Source organism: Salmo salar, chromosome 14, assembly GCF_965601325.2.
Source record: "Salmo salar chromosome 14, fSalSal1, whole genome shotgun sequence".
NCBI lineage: Eukaryota > Metazoa > Chordata > Actinopteri > Salmoniformes > Salmonidae > Salmo > Salmo salar.
In genome coordinates this window covers 37,896,364-37,914,550 of record NC_138304.1, presented here as the reverse complement: position 1 = coordinate 37,914,550, position 18,187 = coordinate 37,896,364, and the positions used below count along the sequence as shown (strand labels likewise).

At 44.3% G+C, this 18,187-nt stretch overlaps 1 protein-coding gene across 1 annotated transcript in view; it reads right to left on the bottom strand.

Moving 5' to 3' along the window:
* Window positions 1-1,399: 1,399 nt before the first annotated feature.
* LOC106569477 (capping protein, Arp2/3 and myosin-I linker protein 3) overlaps window positions 1,400-18,187 on the bottom strand; it is a 54,401-nt gene continuing 37,613 nt past the window's right edge. The window contains exons 16-40 of the mRNA XM_014140859.3: window positions 15,742-15,846; window positions 15,251-15,320; window positions 15,076-15,157; window positions 14,876-14,972; window positions 14,729-14,783; window positions 12,066-12,238; window positions 11,677-11,745; window positions 11,145-11,238; window positions 10,858-10,956; window positions 10,644-10,763; window positions 10,431-10,544; window positions 10,036-10,211; window positions 9,850-9,937; window positions 9,563-9,676; window positions 9,411-9,477; window positions 7,088-7,275; window positions 6,239-6,318; window positions 6,039-6,158; window positions 5,703-5,880; window positions 4,716-5,106; window positions 4,490-4,599; window positions 4,166-4,403; window positions 3,942-4,010; window positions 3,483-3,593; window positions 1,400-2,761 (exon numbers count right to left, since the gene is read on the bottom strand). Coding sequence (XP_013996334.3) covers window positions 2,721-2,761; window positions 3,483-3,593; window positions 3,942-4,010; window positions 4,166-4,403; window positions 4,490-4,599; window positions 4,716-5,106; window positions 5,703-5,880; window positions 6,039-6,158; window positions 6,239-6,318; window positions 7,088-7,275; window positions 9,411-9,477; window positions 9,563-9,676; window positions 9,850-9,937; window positions 10,036-10,211; window positions 10,431-10,544; window positions 10,644-10,763; window positions 10,858-10,956; window positions 11,145-11,238; window positions 11,677-11,745; window positions 12,066-12,238; window positions 14,729-14,783; window positions 14,876-14,972; window positions 15,076-15,157; window positions 15,251-15,320; window positions 15,742-15,846 — 3,049 coding nt within the window. The 3' untranslated portion in view covers window positions 1,400-2,720. The remainder of the gene's footprint in view (window positions 2,762-3,482; window positions 3,594-3,941; window positions 4,011-4,165; window positions 4,404-4,489; window positions 4,600-4,715; window positions 5,107-5,702; window positions 5,881-6,038; window positions 6,159-6,238; window positions 6,319-7,087; window positions 7,276-9,410; window positions 9,478-9,562; window positions 9,677-9,849; window positions 9,938-10,035; window positions 10,212-10,430; window positions 10,545-10,643; window positions 10,764-10,857; window positions 10,957-11,144; window positions 11,239-11,676; window positions 11,746-12,065; window positions 12,239-14,728; window positions 14,784-14,875; window positions 14,973-15,075; window positions 15,158-15,250; window positions 15,321-15,741; window positions 15,847-18,187) is intronic.

Genomic DNA, 18,187 nt, shown 5'->3' with positions numbered 1-18,187 from the left:
ACGTTTCTTTCGCGCAATCTCTTCTGTCTGGCCTTTCTAATGTAATAATTTGTAAATGCATTATAAAACATCAAATGGGTTATAACAAATTGGTCAAAATAGTGTGATAGCCTGTCAGTGCTTGTCAAATGGTGAGCCACTCTTTACCTCCAGCTATTAACAATTTGTAAATGCACTTACAAATATGCATAATATTGAACCCTTATGTTGTTACAAACCCTTTATAAACCCTTCACAAATTAAACCTTATTGTAAAGTGTTAATGAATGTTGACTTCTTACACAGCAAATTTAATCCTTGCCTAATTCATTGATTCATTTCTTCTTGGCCTCTCTTTCAGTAGAAGGCTACCTCAAGCAATTCGACGCTACCAATTCTATGAAAAATACTTTTCACAGACACTGCTCACGTATAGTTTGTGTGGCTAACACAGAACCCAAACCGTGTGCCATCATGCATACATTTATTTTGTCCCCCTACACCAAACGCGATCACGACATGCAGGTTAAAATATCAAAAACAAACTCTGAACCAATTACATTAATTTGGGAACAAGTCGAAAAGCATTAAACATTTATGGCAATTTAGCTAGCTAGCTTGTTGTTGCTAGCTAATTTGTCCTGGGATATAAACATTGAGTTGTTATTTTACCTGAAATCCACAAGGTCCTCTACTCCGACAATTAATCCACATATAAAACGGTCAACCGAATTGTTTCTAGTCATCTCTCCTCCTTCCAGGCTTTTTCATCTTTGAATTTATATGGTGATTAGTATCTAAACTTTCATAGTATTACTACACCGACCAGCAACACAGTTCGTCTTTCAATCACCCACGTGGGTATAACCAATGAGATGGCACGTGGGTACCTGCTTCTATAAACCAATGAGGAGATGGGAGAGGCAGGACTTGCAGTGCGATCTGCGTCAGAAATATAACTGATTTCTATTTTAGCCCTTGGTAACGCAGACGCTCGTGAGCAGTGTGGGTGCAATAACTGAATAACATAGATTTCTAAATTTATTTTGCGATGCTCGTGCACACGACACCAGCGGTGTGGTCAGCCTATTACACTTCAGCTCCACTATTAGCGTCCTGTGCATCATTGCAATGTGACCTTCTACCTGCAACACGGAGAGTTTAGAGGACCAGAGGGGCAGAGCATCTTTATTCTATTTTCCCCTACTGTACTTTAACATATTCATTGATTATGGGTAAGTACAATAGCTTTGGTTCAGTTTTTCCCAAGTACTCTCAAATTGTTGCTAGTGATCCTCTAATTACACATGTTGCTTTTGTTTACATTGTGAACATAGTCAATGTAGATACCGTTTCTGCTAGCTAGTAGCTTATTGACTTCATAAATCTTAGTAAAATAACCAGTGGTGTCTAATCGAGGCCATTTGCAACCAAAATCAACTTTATTTGTCATTATTTACAATTCACAAGATAGAATTAACATAAGTATCAGCTGTCAAATTGAACCTCTGTGATTCTTGAGCTTGGACAAGAGTGCAACATGGGCAGCATAGCAGCTTTCATTGATTTCAAAGGAAGCATTCCCTCAACGGCTTATGTCTGACTGCAACGCTGGATGCCCAGTGGCTGTAGTATAGCAGGGCAGTTAGGCTGCGTTAACACAGGCAGCCCAATTCTGTTATTTTTTACACTAATTGGTCTTTCGAAAAATATCTGATGTGATTGGTCAAAAAACCAATTAGTGTAAAAAAATTATTATAAAAAAATCAGAATTGGGCTACTTGTCTAAACTCAGCCTGACTGACTTATCCCATCCAAGTAAAGGTTTCATCACTCAGCTCAAAGTATTTGGCCACCTCTGCTGGCACTACATAGCACTGCTCCAAAGCCCATGGATGCAATTTTCCTAGTGGGCCAAATCTCACACACCAAAAAAATATATAAGAGTTCCTGATGCAGAAGTCAGGTTAGGGTGTTTTTTGTCCCCAAGAGAGTGCATCATCAGTTTGGTTCCTTTGGTAAAATCCTTTTTAATTGATTGTTTAATCATATATGGATTTTTTGAAAATATACTAATTTCAGTCCTGTAAAATGTATTTAAAACTGATTAAAACAAACTGCAATTATGTTCCATTGATCAACTAATAGATTACTGTAATAATGATAAACAATACACGTCATCGTCTCAATCTTCCGTTATCATACACCATAGGAAAAACATCCATAAAACATCCAATCATATTCATTATAACCTTATTTTAAATAAAAACATGAAGTTACCTCTTACCATGTAATGACTTAGTAATAACAATGGTTAGTGCAGTTTGTTTACTTATATTCAATATTGACATAATACTGGTTTAGAATAAATACCAACTCATTCTTACAGTAGCAGTGTCACAAATTGTCAATGAAAGAAAGACGAGGGAGAATGAGAAAGATTTTTGTACAACAAGAAGTGCAAGAAATAACAGCATGAGAATACTAGAGGGCCCTCAGACACATGTGTGTGTGTGTCCTCTGTAAAGGAATGAAAGCAAGTGCAACTGAGTATGAGAAAGGGAAAAAATCATGCATGTTTAGCCAATATGAGAGAAATTACTACTGTATACGAGGATAACCACAGTTGGGTCTATGGTGACCAAGTTCATAACTTCCCTTTTCTATCTGTCTGTCTCATGCTCTCTTCACATCTCCCGACAGTTGTCCTGAACATTGTCTTTGCCTCCTGACGGTTGTTGTCATGACGTCTCACCGGTGCCGGGCTCTGGACATTCAGGACCTAGACAGCACACAGACAGAGTTGAATGTCAGGGTCCTGGTTTGGTCTAATCTAATCTGCCATTAAAGGGGTAATTCGATGTTTTGGCAAATAAGCCCTTTTTTCTACTTAGATGCTCCTGTAGACTTCCAATCATTGCGCTAATGCTAGTTAGAAATGGCTCCAGAAATGACATTTAACTTTCTTAATCTGACTCTGGTTAAGTAGAAAAAGGGGCTAAATTGACAAAATGTCAACATTTGAGTCATTTAGCAGACGTTCTTATCCAGAGCGATTTTGAGGAGCAATTAGGGTTAAGTGCCTCGTTTAAGGGGCACAGACAGATTTTTCTCCTAGTCAGCTCGAGGATTTGAACCAGCAACCTTTCGGTTACTTGCCGAACGCTCTTAACCGCTAGATTACCTGCCGCTAAGAATCTCCCCAAACACTCATCCTGTCTGGGATTGTTTTATTAGATTTTAATGCCCATCATGGCCCAGTGTCTGGGACACAGTCAACTAGATGTTAATGGCCCAGTGTTTCCTGACCATGTGACACATTGGGATAGGGTTAGACTGTCATGACATGTCAATGTCAGGTCAATTCTCTTTCACCACTGAGCCATGAAAAGAAGGCTTTGAACAGGCTCGCCACACACACACACACACACACTACAGTATGACCATTCAGACATGCACATACGGTACGGCACAGAGCATGGTCCAGAGACACAGATACATACACCCAGTGTCCAGAGATCGGTTTCTGTTGTGGGGGAGTCTGGGTTTTTTCACAGGGGATTCGCGATCTGAGAACCCCCTCTCCAGATCGTTGGGACTGTCCCGTTCCATGCCTGAAGGAAAATGATATGAGACACACACACAGGGCCACACAGATGGTGACTGGGTCACACAGGGGCATGTTGCAGGAATGTAGCAGTCATGGTAAACATCCTAAGAGATCTACTGGATTGTCCATGGCAGAGCGATGGACCAAGTATATAACAGAGACAATGAGACATATTTAATGACTGAAATAACAAGAAAATAAATGCATCAAATCAGAAATCTGACATGAAAATATATCGTAAAACAAGCACATTCCTGCAAACATCTGTAGACAAACATGCATGTACAGCACACATTCCCGCATGCAGTGAACCCGCTCACACACACACACCTGCTCATGGTCACACACATACCTGCGTCATCTGAGTTTGCTTTCCTGTTGCGATGTGCCTTCAGTGGAAAACCATTTGTTCCTCCCTCATCTGATTGAATTGTCAAAATGTCAACCTTAGCCATCGCCATCATCAACATTTTCATAGCCATTAATGATTTGTTGGTCAGGAAAGGAACCAATTATCATTACAATTAATAATAATTTCTTAAAACCATCTTCAATGGTATTTCATCACAGTGGTACCTTGACAACCAGCAGGTGGTAGACCTGCGTCTACCACCGGCTTGGTAGACGCAGGTGGCACAGGAGGCAGGCTTTTCATCTCATTAGTTCCTTCATCTTGAGTGACAGAAGGACCAGACAAATCAAAAGTGGGCTTGGCAGAGGCAGTTGGAACAGGAGGCGGGGTTCTCTCATTGGCTGTTTCCTCAGGTGGAGTGACAGCAGACGGTGTCTTTGGAGAAGTCTTATCTTTACCAGGCTGTGGAGAGAGAATGCACACGTAGTTAGATACAGACTACCGCACACAAACAACGATACAAGCAATTAGGGAAGACACACAGCCACCTTTTCAGGAATGGGAGGACGCTGTCCTTCTGCTCCTCTGTCTTTCTTTTCATTCTTCTCCTCTTCTACTCCATCTCCATCTATCCATCCTACACCATCTGTTGATTTCTCTTAAAAGGAAGAAAGTGTGAAACATAAGTTAAATTGTAATTCTGTTACAACTCTACATCATAGCACATGCAGCACCCGGAGCCATTAAAGCATCTAGATATTTATGTTGCAGTACCGGAGCTCCCCTGCAGGTGTCTCTGTCTCATGCTGGCCAGACTGGGCTTGCTGCTCTGAGAAGGGGGTTCTGATTTCTGTCCACAGGGGGCTCGCTCCTGCCTGTCCAACGACTCTGTCCCCTTAGTCCCTCTGTCCACCTCCTTCTGTGTGTCTGTCTGAGCGCTGGGTATTGGCAGGTCCTGACTGACTGGATCTGTCTGTCTGTCAGGCTGACTGTCTGTCAGAGAAGCGGAGGACATTGCATGTCCATTGGCATGGGTCTCTGTCTGGATGTCTGATGTAGTCGATCTGTCAGTGTCTCTGTCCACTGGTCTGGTCTCAAAGCTACTGTCTGAGTCCTCGTCTTCTGCTCCGATACAACTGTACACCATGCTGACCAGGTCGGAAGGCTGGAAGGTGGGAGAGAGCGAGGGAAAGAGAGAAAATTGTAAGGCTTAGACTGTGTCGTATGCAATAGATTACATAGAAAGTAAAAGCATACATGCTGTACTATGATAATGAGTGGGATAAACCAGGAGATGACTAGTCAGGTCAAGTAAAACTCTTGGCCCTATTCATGAGCTAGGGACAGACTGTCACGTCCTGACCAGTAAAAGGGGTCATTTGTCATTGTAGTATGGTCAGGGCATGGCAGGGGGTGTTGTTTTGGTGTGTTTTGGGGTTGGTTTATTTCATGGGGATTTGTTCTAGTTTTCATTTTCTATGTTCATTTTCTATGTGTGGCCGAGTATGGTTTCCAATCAGAGGCAGGTGTCTTTCGTTGTCTCTGATTGGAAGCCCTACTTAGGCAGCCTGTTTTTTCCTTTGGGTTTGTGGGTGGTTGTTTTTCGTATAGTCGTAGTACCTTACGCAACTGTCGTTTGTCGTTTGTTTATTTTGTTTAAGTGTTCTCTCATTAAATAAAGAAGATGAGCACTCAACACGCTGCGCCTTGGTCGGTCCCTTTCGACGCATGTGACACAGACCTACAGTGGTACGTTCCTACCTGTCTCTGTGTGAGACAGTATGGGCTGGGGCTGGCCCCCCTCATCCCAGGCAGTGGTACGCCCTGGATGGGCCTGGGGGACGGCATCATCCTCACATTGGCCCCCACCTCAATCATGGCCTCCACCTTCCCAGGATCCTTAGGGTGCTGAATCATAGAGTACACATTCTCTGAGCCACTACAGAGACAGAGAGAGAGAGAGAGAGAGACAGAGGGAGAGCGAGAGAGGGAGAGAAAGTCGATCCGTTTATAATATAGTTGTTGGTAACAATTAATGAACCATTTATAACAAGGACATGTAATCATGTGCATGACTTTTCATGACTCCCTCCATACTCCGTTTCCTGATTGGAGATGGTGGAATTGCGATTCTTGCGGAACCCAGAGAAGATTGACAGCACACTGCGTCTCTTCTTCCTCCTCAGGGACTGAGCTTGATGAAGTGATGACAGCTGACTGGTGGGGAGAGATACAGATATGGGTAGCGGGTCAGTGAGAGCACTAGTGTGTGTGTGTGTGTATCGTGTAAATCCCACCTGTCAGTCAGGACTCTCTTGGTGTAGAAATCAGGCAGTCCATCCTCCAGCAGGTTGACTCCTCCGTTCTCTGAACAATGCTGAGAGGACAGAGATAACAGGCTTACAATACAGCCAAACACACACACACACACACACACACACACACACACACACACACACACACACACACACACACACACACACACACACACACACACACCACACACACACACACTACCAGCACAATGTTTCCGTCTCATTGAAACTACTGCAGTGCTGACACAGCTAATTATAATTTACAATGACTGGCTGTAGGACTATTCCCTATATAGATCACTACTTTTGACTAGGTCCCATAAGGCTCTGGTCAAAAGAAGTGCAATATATAGAAAAAAGGGGTGCCATTTGGGATTCAGCCGAGGAATCTGATAGGCTGCCAATAGAGAGCTCTATTCAGAGCTCAACATGATTCCTCATGACCAGATCACTAACCTGGTATAACCGATTTAGAAACGCTTCTAACAACGACTAAAAAAAACAAATAGACAAACGTTGCCTCTCAGATTGGAGAATGTCATAAACAATGTGACAGATTCACAGTCATAAAGGAACTTATTTTTGGAATGCCTCTGGCATGAAAAAAAAAACAGGATGACAAATTTGAGCATAAAAGGAAAGTGGATTTTAACTGTGAGGTAAATAGAAAATAAAGTAAACTCTGTTTGACTCAGATGCTAGGTCCAGCACCCACCCCTCGTCCATACCCCCTACGCACTTGTGAAGATATGAGAAGGTTGGACAGGTACAGTATTGTAGAAGCAATATGGTGGAAAGTCCTAGAGGTTGCTATGAGCCCAAAAGACTCACTGTGTCCAGAGGGACTTGTCCTCGGCTGTGCCTTCGAGGGGGCCGCGGCCTGGCGTGCGTCACGTGGTGCAGTGGTGCACCATGGGTAGGCAATGTGGATAGACACTCCCATGATGCTGAGCGGGACAGGGGGGCAGAATGAGACAGGGCCGAGGGAGGAGGAGAGGAGGTGGGGTCATCTCCCAGACCTGAGAGAGGGAAAGAGGGGTGGGTCAAATCAAATCACTTTTTTTTGTCTCATGCGCCCTGAATACAACAAGTGTAGACTTTACCGTGAAATGCTTACGTACGGGCCCTTTCCCAACAATGCAAAGTTAAAAAGTAAAAGAAATGTGCGAAATAAAAAAGGAAATAGTAACACAATAAAATAACAATAGCGAGGCTATATACAAGGAGTACCAGTACTGAGTCAATGTGCAGGGATACGAGGTAGTTGAGGTAATATGTACATATAGGTAGGGGTAAAAGTGACTAGGCAATCAAGATAGATAATAAACAGAGAAGCAGCAGTGTATGTGAAGGGCGTGAAAGTGTGTGTGTGTGTCAATATACATGTGTGTGTGTTTTGTGTGTGTGAGAGTATATAGTGTGAGTAAATAGTCTGGGTAGCAACTTGATTAACTGTTCAGCAGTATTATGGCTTGGGGGTAGAAGCTGTTCAGGAGCCTTTTTGTCCCAGACTTGGTGCTCCCGTACCGCTTGCAGTGCGCTAGCAGAGAGAACAGTCTATGACTGGGGTGGCTGCAGTCTGACAATTTTTAGGTCTTCCTCTGACACCGCCTGGTATCGAGGTCCTGGATGGCACGCACTATCCTCTGTAGCGCCTTGCAGTCAGATACCAAGCAGTTGCTATACTAAGCGGTGATGCAGCTAGTCAAGAAGCTTTCAATTGTAGACCTGTACAATCTTTTCAGCCTCCTGAGGGGGATGAAGCGTTTTCATGCCCTCTTCACAACTGTGTTGGTTCGCTTGGACCATGATAGGTCCTTAGTGATGTGCACACTGAGGAACTTGAAGTTCTCAACCCACTCCATAACAGCCCTGTTGATGTGAATGGGGGGCATGCTTGGCCCTTCCGTTTTCTGTAGTCCACAATCAGTTCCTTTCTCTTGCTGACGTTGAGGCTGACAGGTCTCTGACCTCTTCCCTATAGGCTGTTTCATCATTGTCGGTGATCAAGCTTACCACTGTTTCGTCGTCGGCAAACTTAATGATGGTGTTGGAGTTGTGTGCGGCTACGCAGTTGTGGGTGAACAGGGAGTACTGGAGGGGACTAAGCACGCACTCCTGAGGGGCCCCCGTGGTGAGGGTCAGCGTGTGTTGTTGTCTACCCTGTTTGAGTTTTTGCTTGTAAGCAGGAATCAGGAGGATAGAGTTATGGTCATATTTGCCAAATGGAGGGCGAGGGAGAGCTTTGTATGGATCTCTGTGTGTGGAGTAAAGGTGATCTAGAGTTTTTCGCCTCTAGTTGCACAGGTGACATGCTGGTAGAAACGAGGTGCAACGGATTTCAGTTTTCCTGCATTAAAATCACCAACAACTAGGAGCGCCACCTCTGGGTGAGCATTTTCTTGTTTTCTTATGGCCCTGCACAGCTCATTCAGTGCAGTCTTGTGGCAGCATCGGTTGTGGTGGTAAATATACCACTACAAAAAATATAGATGAAACTCTCTTGATAAATAGTATGGTATACAGCTTATCATGAGGTATTCTAACTCCGGTGAGCAGAACCTCAAGATTTCCTTAATATTATAGATTAGACACACTACCCTTGAGTTTGCCCGATGCTGCCGTTCTGTCCTGCCGATATATTGAAAAAACAGCTAGATTTATATTTTTCATGTCCTTGTTCAGACACGTCTCGGAGAAACATAGTATATTACAGTCCTTCAGATCATGTTGATAGGATAGTCTCGAACGGAGCTCGTCCAGTTAATTCTCCAGTGATTGCACGTTCACCAATAAAACGGAGGGTAGAAGCGGTTTATCCATTCACCAACAGTCTCGTCAGGTCACGCTGGCCTCTAGAACACCACCTCTTCCTTTTTCGAGTGTCAGGGATTTGGGCCTGGTCCGGAATGAGCTGTATGTCCTTTGCTGCCGACTCATTGAAGTAGAAATCCTCATCCAAATCGAGGTCAGTGATCACTGTTCTGATGTCCAGAAGCTATTTTCAGTCATAGGAAACAATATGTACAAAATAACGCAACTAATAAAACAGCTGCTGTTCTCTCCAGCGCCATTCTCGTCAAACGTATGTTAATGCACAAATAATGCCCTGTAAAAAAGACTAATATTGATTTAGTTAATCAGGTGAGCTTACTCAGTCTGGTGGACACGGGCCGAATCCTTCGGGTTCTGGCGCTGCGCTTCTTGATGGCAATGGTGTCCTAGTTAGACACAGAGAAAGGAAAGGAAACGTGATAGAGCAATGGAAAAATGCAATCATACACATACAACCACCCACACACGTACGATGTTCATGCCCAGGCCTTCCTCATCAGGGAAGTCCAGAGAGTCTGTGATTCTGATGGTGTGTCTGCCTGTTCCTCCATCATCCCAACGCTTCACCTGGGACACCTGACGAAGCTGAGACAACAAAGCCATCTACTTGTTAAGACTACATGAACTGGTGTGAGAAAAAGAGTAGACAAAACTGAGACTGCACTAAGTCACTGTTGTAGATACATTTGCATAATTTTCAGCCAGATCAAGACTCTGAGACACAGATAGAGAGAGATAGTGTGTGTGTGTGTTAGTACCAGGGCTTTGTGAGTGGTGTAGAGCTCCTGAAGGATCTGATCCACTATGGAGTTGGTCAGATAGGAGACCACAGACAGCTTCACCTCCCTGAGAGAGAGAGAAAATACTTCCTTCAAATTCCTTCTTCTTTCTCTTTAGTCTAGACCCTTTTCATCTCCTCTCGCATTTGTTCTTCCCACACTTACTCCAGGGCTCTGTTGATATCCTGTGCTGCTCTCTCCATCAGGGCGGTGCGGATGGTGGAGCGAGGGATAGAGACGCGTTCTGAGATGGAGGAGAGCGGAGGGTTGAGTCTCTCTGCTGCAGAGGAGGACATGGGACACAGCTCCCGACACAGAGACACCATGGAGTCCACTATCACCTGGGAATAAACGGAAGTCAGTCATTATAGCAATCAATGTGTTAGTCCCTCATTCAATAAGTCCTGTCTCTGATAAGAATCACAGTACCTGTATTTCCTTATCAGCAACCTTGACCAGGTTTCCTGTAAGGGAATACATCTATCCATCTACAGTATCTATTTCTGAATGAATCCATCATAGTCCAACCATGCAGGGGAGAGGAGTGTTAAGTAGTCTACCTGTAGTTCCTTATCAGCAGCCTTGGTCAGCTCTCCTGCCAGAAAGTCCAGTTTCTGTCTGACAGGCCCATCCACTGAGAGGACATGAACCAGCTCACACAGAGACGGGTATAGCTGAGAGGGAGAGAGAGGAGCTTAGAATATATAAACACACACAGTATAGGTGAGAGAGACAGAAAGAGGGGTTTAGAATATACACTAACACACACTTACCGCACGAGAGTTTCTGGCCTCCTTCAGGACCTGTCTGGCAGTCTGCAGCTCCTTTCCTTCTTCTGAGCCTCGGAGAACACACACCTGCTGGTGTACGCGTACACACAGCCGCTCCATCACCTGACACACACACATTCACACTGCCGTCAGTCTGTGGAGTTTTGACTTAAAGACTGTCTTCTCGTAAAAATCACAGTGCACACAGTATTCGTACCTGTTCAGCAGTGCTGGTGACCAGGCCCTGGTGTAGACGCAGAGCCTGTTTCTGAGAGAACCTCTGGGTCTGGTTGTTCCTCAGCAGAGCATGCTGGATCTGACAGATGGAGGGGGAGGGTATGTGATGGAAGAAGAGTGAAAGAGAGATGGTTTTACAAAGTAAACTGAACAGAGGAGAAATAAGTACATATGAGAGATGGATATGAGACATAAGCTGTTGAAAACAGTCATGATGTCAAGGTGTGATTAAGTCATGGTGGGATATCACACCCCCAGGTAACCCACCTTGGTCAGTGCTTGGTCAATCTTCTCAGGTGCGCTTCGGTATGCCTGTGTGACATCACTGAGGGGGATAGGCATGTACTGCAGGGTGAAGTTACTGTAAAGAGAGAGTGAGAAAGGGATAAAGAAGAATCATTAAAAATCCATAACTTTGATATGAATAATTACAGCTACCTTGCCTTTAACTAGTACAGAATGGAAAGGCTTGAGGCAGGTAGCGGATAGCGTTCTAATATATTAGCCTCTTTATGTGAATCCTTGTCACTAGAACTCACACAGGGAGCTCTATCGCACAAACAGGTCAGAGTGCTGATGAAATGCTGTGCAATGAGAAACACTTGACTGCAAAGCAAGCTCAAAGATACGTCTGTCTATGGACTTTAATGAGAGTCTCTCGTGTTCAAGTTTGTTTGAGTGAGTGGGAGAGAGAGGGTCTGTGTGTGTGTGTGTGTGTGTGTGTGTGTGTGTGTGTGTGTGTGTGTGTGTGTGTGTGTGTGTGTGTGTGCGTGTGCGTGTGTGTGTGTGCGTGTCTCACTGTTCCAGGCACCGAGCCACATCTTGGAATCCTGTAGCCGTGGTGTTATTACGATCCCACGTCACACTCCTTAGAACGATCAAATGGGAGGAAGAAAAAATAATGAAAGAAAGATATAAATGGAGACAGAAATAGGTCAATAATTGACTTCATAACTACGTCTACAGCTCACATACATGACACCTGTCAAATTACAAATTCAGAATTGCAAAACATGAATAACCTTACAAGTGCTAATTAGTTGTAATGTGTTCACTACAGAGTGTACTGCACAGCCGTAACACAAACCGCCTCAATACATTGTCACTGCATTACCTACAGCATAGCAACTGTATAATGACTCCCCCCCCAGAACCTCTTCTCCCATCCCCTCCCTCATTCTCTCTTACCTGAGTGTAGTGTTGATTTGCAGGGCTTTGCTGAGCATCTTAGCCCCCGCATCCTCCAGGCTGTTCCCACTCAGATCCACCTTGCGTAGGCAAGCATTGCTTCCCAGAGCATTCACCATCACTGTGCCCCGAGAGCGCAGGCGCGAGTCAGCCAGAGAAAGGGACTGCAGGGCCTGAGGAAAGAAGGATAGATAGAGGGATGGAGAAAAGGAGAGGGAGAGCAAGAGAGAAATGGTGCAAGAGAGGTTAAGGGCTTAGGCTCTTAAAGTGAAGTTGTGAAGTGTGTGTGTGTGTGTGTGTGTGGTGTGTGTGTGTGTGTGTGTGTGTGTGTGTGTGTGTGTGATGCGCGGGTTGACTCAAAACCCGCAGTCCCCATGGTTATATCTGCAGGGTGGTCGGGTTTAGGGTCATGAAATAGTGTGTATGAAGGGCGGTGGCGAGTTGAATAAAGAGAAAATAATACATAAAAAAACATGAATACATAATTATTGTGCAATACAGTGCATTCAGAAAGTATTCAGACCCCTTGACTTTTCCCACATTTTGTTACGTTACAGCCTATTCTAAAATGGATTAAATTGATTTCCTCATCAATCTACACACAATACCCCATAATGACAAAGCGAAAACAGGTTTTATGACATTTCTGCAAATATATACAAAAATAAAAACCTTATTTAAATAATTATTCAGACCCTATTGAGCTCAGGTGCATCCTGTTTCCATTGATCAACCTTGAGATGTTTCTACAACTTCATTGAAGTCCACCTGCGGTAAATTCAATTGATTGGACATGATTTGGAAAGGAACACACCTGTCTAAATAAGGTCCCACAGTTGACAGTGCATGTCAGAGCAAAAACCAAGCCATGAGGTCAAAGGAATTCCCTGTAGAGCTCCGAGACAGGACTGTGTTGAGGCACAGATCTGGGGAAGGGTACCAAAACATTTCTGCAGCATTGAATGTCCCCAAGAACACAGTGGCCTCCATCATTCTTAAATGGAAGAAGTTTACCACCAAGACTCTTCCTAGTGCTGGCCGCCTGGCCAAACTGAGCAATTGTGGGAGAAGGGCCTTGGTCAGGGAGGTGACTAAGAACCCGATGGTCACTCTGACAGAGCTCCAGAGTTCCTCCGTGGAGATGAGAGAACCTTCCAGAAGGACAACCATCTGTGCAGCACTCCACCAATCTGGCCTTTATGGTAGAGTGGCCAGACGGAAGCCACTCCTCAGTAAAAGGCACAACAGCCAAAAGGCTGAGATTAAAACCATGAAAAACAAGATTCTCTGGTCTGATGAAACCAGATTGAACTCTTTGGCCTGAATGCCAAGTGTCACATCTGGAGGAAACATGTTCTGTGTGCTTAAGGTCGTTGCCCTGTTGGAAGGTGAACCTTGGCCCCAGTCTGATGTCCTGAGCGCTCTGGAACAGGTTTTCATCAAGGATCTCTGCACTTTGCACTTTTCATCTTTCCCTCGATCCTGACTAGTCTTTCAGTCCCTGCCACTGAAAAACATCCCCACAGCATGCTGCTTCTTTAATCAGCACAACAGTTTTCAGCTGTGCTAACATAATTTCAAAAGGGTTTTCTAATGATCAATTAGCCCTTTAAAATGATAAACTTGGATTAGCTAACACAATGTGCCATTGGATCACAGGAGTGATGGTTGCTGATAATGGGCCTCTGTACGCCTATGTAGATATTCCATAAAAAATCTGCCGTTGCCAGCTACAATAGTCATTTACAACATTAACAATGTCTACACTGTATTTCTGATCAAAAATGTGAATGCAACATGTAAAGTGTTGGTCCCATGTTGGTCCTACCTCTTTCAAGGTATCTGTGACCAACAGATGCATATCTGTATTGCCAGTCATGTGAAATCCATAGATTAGGGCCTAATGAATTTATTTCAATTGACTGATTTCCTTATACGAACTGTAACTCAGTTATATATTTGAAATTGTTGCATGTTGCGTTTATTTTTGTTCGGTGTATTTAAATTCCGGACTCTGACATTGCTCGTCCTGATATTTCTTCATTCCTTTATTTTTATTTTGGGGATTTGTGTGTATTGTTTTGTATTCTTACAGTAGGTATTACTGCACTGTTGGAGCTAGAAACACAAGCATTTCACTGCACCTGCGATAACATCTGCTAAATATGTGTATGCGACCAATAAAATTTGATTTGATCTAAAAAGGCCTATAAAAAAAAGAAAATCACTCCATCTCGGACTGTAGGGCGTATGTTTTATATTTACAGGCTAAGGTTGGATGCAGGCCTTAGATTCTCACTTTATCACATATAGTCGGGTTGTTGCGGAAGGGTTATTGGCAATTGCAGGCGGATAAACAAACAGCTGACTGGCGCATCACTAGTGTGTGTGCATATGTGTGTGTGTGTGTGTGTGTGTGTGTGTGTGTGTGTGTGTGTGTGTGTGTGTCTTTGAGTGCTGTATGTTCATGTTATTTTTGTGAGTTATCAGCATCAACAGCAGTAAATAATGGTGTCAGTTCATCATCATACAAGGGTATGGCAGTGTGTGGGTGAGAAGGTTAAACATGTGAGTACATAAATATACCTGTATCGTACATGTATGAGTGCGTAGGAGAGTTTGTGTGTCTCAGTGTGTGTGTTCAAATGCATTATACAACTCACACACTCTTCATCTTGCACTAGCTGAACTAGTTTCTGCAGAATTTCATGTAGTACCCTGCAGACAAAGAATTGGCAGTGTAAGACACAACATCCATCTTCCCAGTGCGTGTTTCTGAGTGCCTGTGGCGAATGGATTACTGTCCCTACCTGCCCTTGATGTTGAAGTTCTTGCCCAGCAGCAGGTGTTTGAGGGAGGGGTGTCTGGAGAAGGCTGGGATGACACCCAGCAGGTCGCCATCCAACCCTGAGACCAAAGACAGAAACACAGAATAATCCATTTTAACTGCCATATGTTAGCCCTGAAAAGGCTCATAAGACTGTTGCATGCATAAGGGTCACTCTCTCACCGTTGTCTGATATGTCCAGAGTTCCGATGCAGGCCACTCTAGGAAACAGCTCCTGGAGCACCCCGGCACCTGCAGACCTCAGCTGAGAGAGGAAAGGAGAGAGAGAGAGAAGACTAAATCAAATGGAGAGACAGGAAGGCAAGGTAATTCAGACTGTAGCAGATGGGCACTTCACCTCACAGCCGCTGATGTCCAAGTGTAAATCAGTGATGTGAGGATTGGAAGACAGGCCCAGGAAGAGAGCTCTGAAAAATGGAAGGAGGGAGAGAGAAGCGGTCAAGAAACATCAGTGCATAGCAAACTAATTATTATTTTTTTCTTTTAATTGCTGTGACTGATTTTTCATAAATGTTCCTAAAATGAAACCACGTGGCTTTTCTATTCACACACTGAGTGGTTCTGCAGCAGTCTTAAAGGATTTTGGAGAAAAGGAGCTTAGAGATTACTAAAACTACTTTGCCAAGGACCAGTAAGTGCTTAAAGTGAAAAATGCAAGAGGTGTGGTAAAAAAAAAATACACACCTTCACTTGATAGGAAGTTTAGATTTACCAACAAACATGATAAAGAATTCATGTAGGGTAGGTAAATAAATAATAGACTGAGTTAGCTGGTCTTGAGTGAGTCCGTCATTTTGGCAGTTGGCCAGAGCGGAGTCCCTATCTCACCTCAGGGTGTCCAGAGGAAGCTTCATAGAAGACAGGTTGACGTGTGCGAGACTGAAGGCTGAGCTGAAGAACTGCCTGAAGACAGGAAGAGTCTCCCTCACTTTCCTGAAAGATAAAGAGACAGGGAGAGAGGTAGAGAGGGGGAGAGAGAACAAATGAAAAAGAGAGAGAATGAGAGAGAGAAAGAAGTGAGAAGAATAGACATTAAGGCTAGGTCACCATTATTGCACAGTCAACTGCAGGAAATGGCAGGCCTTCAAATAACTACTAAACTCAGCAAAAAATAAATGTCCTCTCACTGTCAACTGTATTTATTTTCAGCAAACTTAACATGTGTAAATATTTGTATGAACATAAGATTCAACAATTGAGGCAAATCAAACAAGTTCCACAGACATGTGACTAACATAAATGGAATAATGTTTGCCTGAACAAGGGTGGAGGGGTCAAAATCAAAAGTAACAGTCAGTATTTGGTGTGGCCACCAGCTGCATTAAGTACTGCAGTGCATCTCCTCCTCATGGACTCCACCAAATTTGCCGGTTCTTGCTGTGAGATGTTACCCCACTCTTCCACCAAGGCACCTGCAAGTTCCCGGACATTTCTGGGGGAAATGGCCCTAGCCCTCACCCTCCAATCCAACAGGTCCCAGACGTTCTCAATGGGATTGAGATCCGGGCTCTTTGCTGGCCAAGGCAGAACACTGACATTCCTGTCTTGCAGGAAATCACGCACAGAACGAGCAGTATGGCTGGTGGCATTGTCATACTGGAGGGTCATGTCAGGATGAGCCTGCAGGAAGGGTACCACATGAGGGAGGAGGATGTCTTCCCTGTAACGCACAGCGTTGAGATTGCCTGCAATGACAACAAGCTCAGTCCGATGATGCTGTGACACACCGCCCCATACTAGAGCACTTTTTGCTAGTCCTGTCTGGTCCAGCGACGGTGGGTTTGTGCCCATAGGCGACGTTGTTGCCGGTGATGTCTGGTGAGGACCTGCCTTACAACAGGCCTACAAGCCCTCAGTCCAACCTCTCTCAGCCTACTGCGGACAGTCTGAGCACTGATGGAGGGATTGTGCGTTCCTGGTGTAACTCGGGCAGTTGTTGTTGCCATCCTGTACCTGTCCCGCAGGTGTGATGTTCGGATGTACCGATCCTGTGCAGGTGTTGTTACACGTGGTCTGCCACTGTGAGGACGATCAGCTGTCCATCCTGTCTCCCTGTAGCGCTGTCTTAGGCGTCTCACAGTACGGACATTGCAATTTATTGCCCTGGCCACATCTGCAGTCCTCAGGCCTCCTTGCAGCATGCCTAAGGCACGTTCACGCAGACGATCAGGGACCCTGGGCATCTTTCTTTTGGTGTTTTTCAGAGTCAGTAGAAAGGCCTCTTTAGTGTTCTAAGTTTTCAAAACCATGACTTTAATTGCCTACTGTGTGTAAGCGGTTAGTGTCTTAACGACCGTTCCACAGGTGCATGTTCATTAATTGTTTATGGTTCATTGAACAACCCTTTACAATGAAGATCTGTGAAGTTATTTGGATTTTTACGAATTATCTTTGAAAGACAGGGTCCTTTCTCTTTTTGCTGAGTTTATGATATCAGAGAATGTGAACAACACGAAACAGTTTAACAAAAATAGTTTTGTATCAAACCATCTGCTAACACAACTAGGCGTGAAATCTTTTCCTTGTGGACCCAGACACACACTTCAGCGGCACATATGTGGTTGTACACCAGATGAAGAATGAACAAATTGTAATCATGTTAGCAGATAACAGAAGCATCCAGGCATTTCATTGTAATACAGGGGACGGAATGTTCCTAAATTGTAGAACGTATAATTTACACCCATTTTAGCCTGACCATTCAAATAATTAAACAGAGAGGAAGTGGAGAGAGGCAGAAAGATAAAGAAAGAGATAGCAGACAAGGGGTTTATGGGGGCTCATGCCAGAGCATGACATTATGATAACAGGTCTGTGTTCCCAACATGTGCTATCCGACCTATGGGCTCATCAGCATAAATCCTGTCAGACGGGGCTGCAGGCAAGAGACTTAGGCTGGCTTTAGTCACATAGAGATGAGCAACAGATACACACAGCACAGAACGGCCAGGGTAAACACTGCACAATGTTACAGTCAATGCTCTGGGAGGAAAGAGAGACACAGAGAAAGAGAGAGAGAGGATAGCGCTGGCTGTTAATATTCATGAGTCTTTCCCTCTTATCAGCTCAAACAGATTTATGTCCCGTTTCATGTGGCGCGATCAGAGCTCAGGCAGAACCACCACGGCTCCAGTGGCTGCTACCACACATACAGCTGATTACCATGACCTAGTGAAGGACAGACACACAGAAAGGGAGGGAGGGAGCAAGCGAGTGAGAAAACAATCAAGAGAGAGATGCAATAGAGAAAGAGAGGCATGGAGAAAGAGAGGAA